Source organism: Microtus pennsylvanicus, chromosome 5, assembly GCF_037038515.1.
Source record: "Microtus pennsylvanicus isolate mMicPen1 chromosome 5, mMicPen1.hap1, whole genome shotgun sequence".
Lineage (NCBI taxonomy): Eukaryota > Metazoa > Chordata > Mammalia > Rodentia > Cricetidae > Microtus > Microtus pennsylvanicus.
In genome coordinates, this window is record NC_134583.1 from 94,103,599 (window position 1) to 94,105,722 (window position 2,124).

At 39.5% G+C, this 2,124-nt stretch overlaps 1 protein-coding gene across 1 annotated transcript; it reads right to left on the reverse strand.

Annotated features, from left to right (window-relative positions):
* Window positions 1-893: 893 nt before the first annotated feature.
* Window positions 894-1,832, reverse strand: LOC142851100 (olfactory receptor 5AN1-like). Its single transcript, XM_075975010.1, has one exon. The coding sequence runs from the start codon at window positions 1,827-1,829 to the stop codon at window positions 894-896; it is 936 nt and encodes a 311-aa protein (XP_075831125.1). The 5' UTR covers window positions 1,830-1,832.
* Between the last annotated feature and the right edge of the window lie 292 nt (window positions 1,833-2,124).

Genomic DNA, 2,124 nt, shown 5'->3' on the forward strand with positions numbered 1-2,124 from the left:
TGCTGTTTGGTGACTATTGGTACAATAAAGACCCATGAGTCTTCTTAGAGAAAAATTGACCAGATGCTGGAAATATCAAAATAAGTATGATTGTTTGATCCAGTTGGCTATGCCAATCCATGGCAAAATGTCTGGCTTTAATTTAGGACAGTAGAAGTGACAGGTTCTCTCAGATCACTCAGATATGGTTATTGGCTGTGACTTTTCTCGATACTAGAGAGAAAACATCAGAATACTATGTAAATGACATTTTCTTGCCACAAATTTTCATGATTAAAACCATTTTCTTTTCTCTTAGGCTATGGTTGATGGATACAAGTATATGACTCTAAACTTACTAATTCTTAGCAGTAATTTCCTTTGAAAAAACTCAGCAGTTTTATATATTTTTTGTTCTTTTAGAAGGTGCAATCAAACCATTGAACAACTCTATTTTTTCTAAACGGTAATTCCTCACCTGTTCATCTTCACCTGTTCAGAAAAATAGAATAGTCTGTGGTCTGATATGGTCTTTGAACATGACGTCCTAATACTAGTGACACAAGGATTTGGGACTCTGGGTGGGGAATCTTCTCTATGGGCACAGTCCTATGATTTAGCAATCTTTAGTCTTGTACAAAAAGTTTGTCAACTTTATGTATCTTAAATGCCTGCACACAGGAGAATGAATAATAATCACTGTGTAACGTGGAAGCTATGACGCTATGGGTCTTAAAGATGTTGTGTTTCCATGGCATCAAATCAATTAGTGTATACAGAAATGCCTATTTCAAAGTAAAACATCTTCATCCAAAATCCCATGAATTTTGTAGTGCTCCAACCACGTGCATATTATTAGGAGCAACAGTGACTATGAGAGGACACACATGCTGAAAATACCAGAGTCTGTGACCTTAGCTACAGATTGTCTTCTTCTGCAACCTCCTCATGGACTCTTTGATTTCCTGGTTCCTCAAACTGTATATCAAAGGGTTCAACATGGGAATCACCACAGTGTAGAAGACAGATGCAAATCTGTCGAAACTGGAGGAGCCACCAGAACTTGAACTCAAATAGACAAAGATACTGGAGGTGTAGAATAGGGAAACAGCTGTCAGGTGAGAAGTACAGGTGTTTAATGCCTTGAATCGGCCTTTTGATGAAGTGATCTTAAGGATGGCCAAGATGATATAGCCATAGGATATCATGATGGCTAGTACATTTACAAACCCAAAGATCACTGTTAATATGGCTGTCAGGACTTGGACGAAGAAAGTGTCTGTACATGACAGAAGTAGCAACTGTGGCATGTCACAGAAGAAGTGCCTGATGACATTAGGTCCACAGAAGTGGAGATGAAGTAAAGCAAACAGCTGAAGTAAGGAAGCAGTGAGCCCAGACATATAGGATGCCACCACCATCAGAACACAAAGAGTGGGTGACATGATTGATGAATAGAGCAGCGGGTTACAAATGGCAGCATACCTGTCATAGGCCATGGCTGTCATGAGACAAGACTCACTCAGCCCTATGATGGAAAAGATAAAATTCTGAATAATGCAGCCCACAAAGCTGATGATTTGTTTTTCCTGGAAAAAGTTCGAGAGCATTTTTGGAACTGTGCAATTAATATAGCAAAAGTCTATGATGGACAGGTTACAGAGGAAGAAATACATGGGCGTGTGAAGGTGGGAATCCATTCTTATTAAAACGAGGGACAGGTTCCAAGTCAGAGTCGTAATGTAGATGAGCAAGAATGTGACAAAGAGCAGCGTTATGATTCTGGGGAAATCTGAGAATCCCAGCAGGATGAACTGGGTGATCTTGGTGCTATTTCCCCTTGTAATCATGTCCTCAATGTTCCTAAGATCAGAAAAGAGACGAGTAAGTACATAGTTGACCAACGTGAAACCAGAGCTTTACTATTTCCACACCATCTCTCTTTTTCTCTTGTAATTCTCGAGAAAAGAAGTGCCTCATTTTCCTGTGGAAAGACCCCCGTTTTCCTCTCAAATTTTTAAAAGGACTCTGAGAGGCACTGGGGGAGGTGGGAGAATATGAACAAGCATATTGCGTGAAACTTTCAAAGAATTAAAAAAAAATAAAGAAATAGAACCAGACATGGTGGTGCATGTCTTCAATCCC

Excerpts from the sequence above, each read along its gene's own strand:
- LOC142851100 (XM_075975010.1), bottom strand. The coding sequence starts at position 1,829 with ATGATTACAAGGGGAAATAGCACCAAGATCACCCAGTTCATCCTGCTG.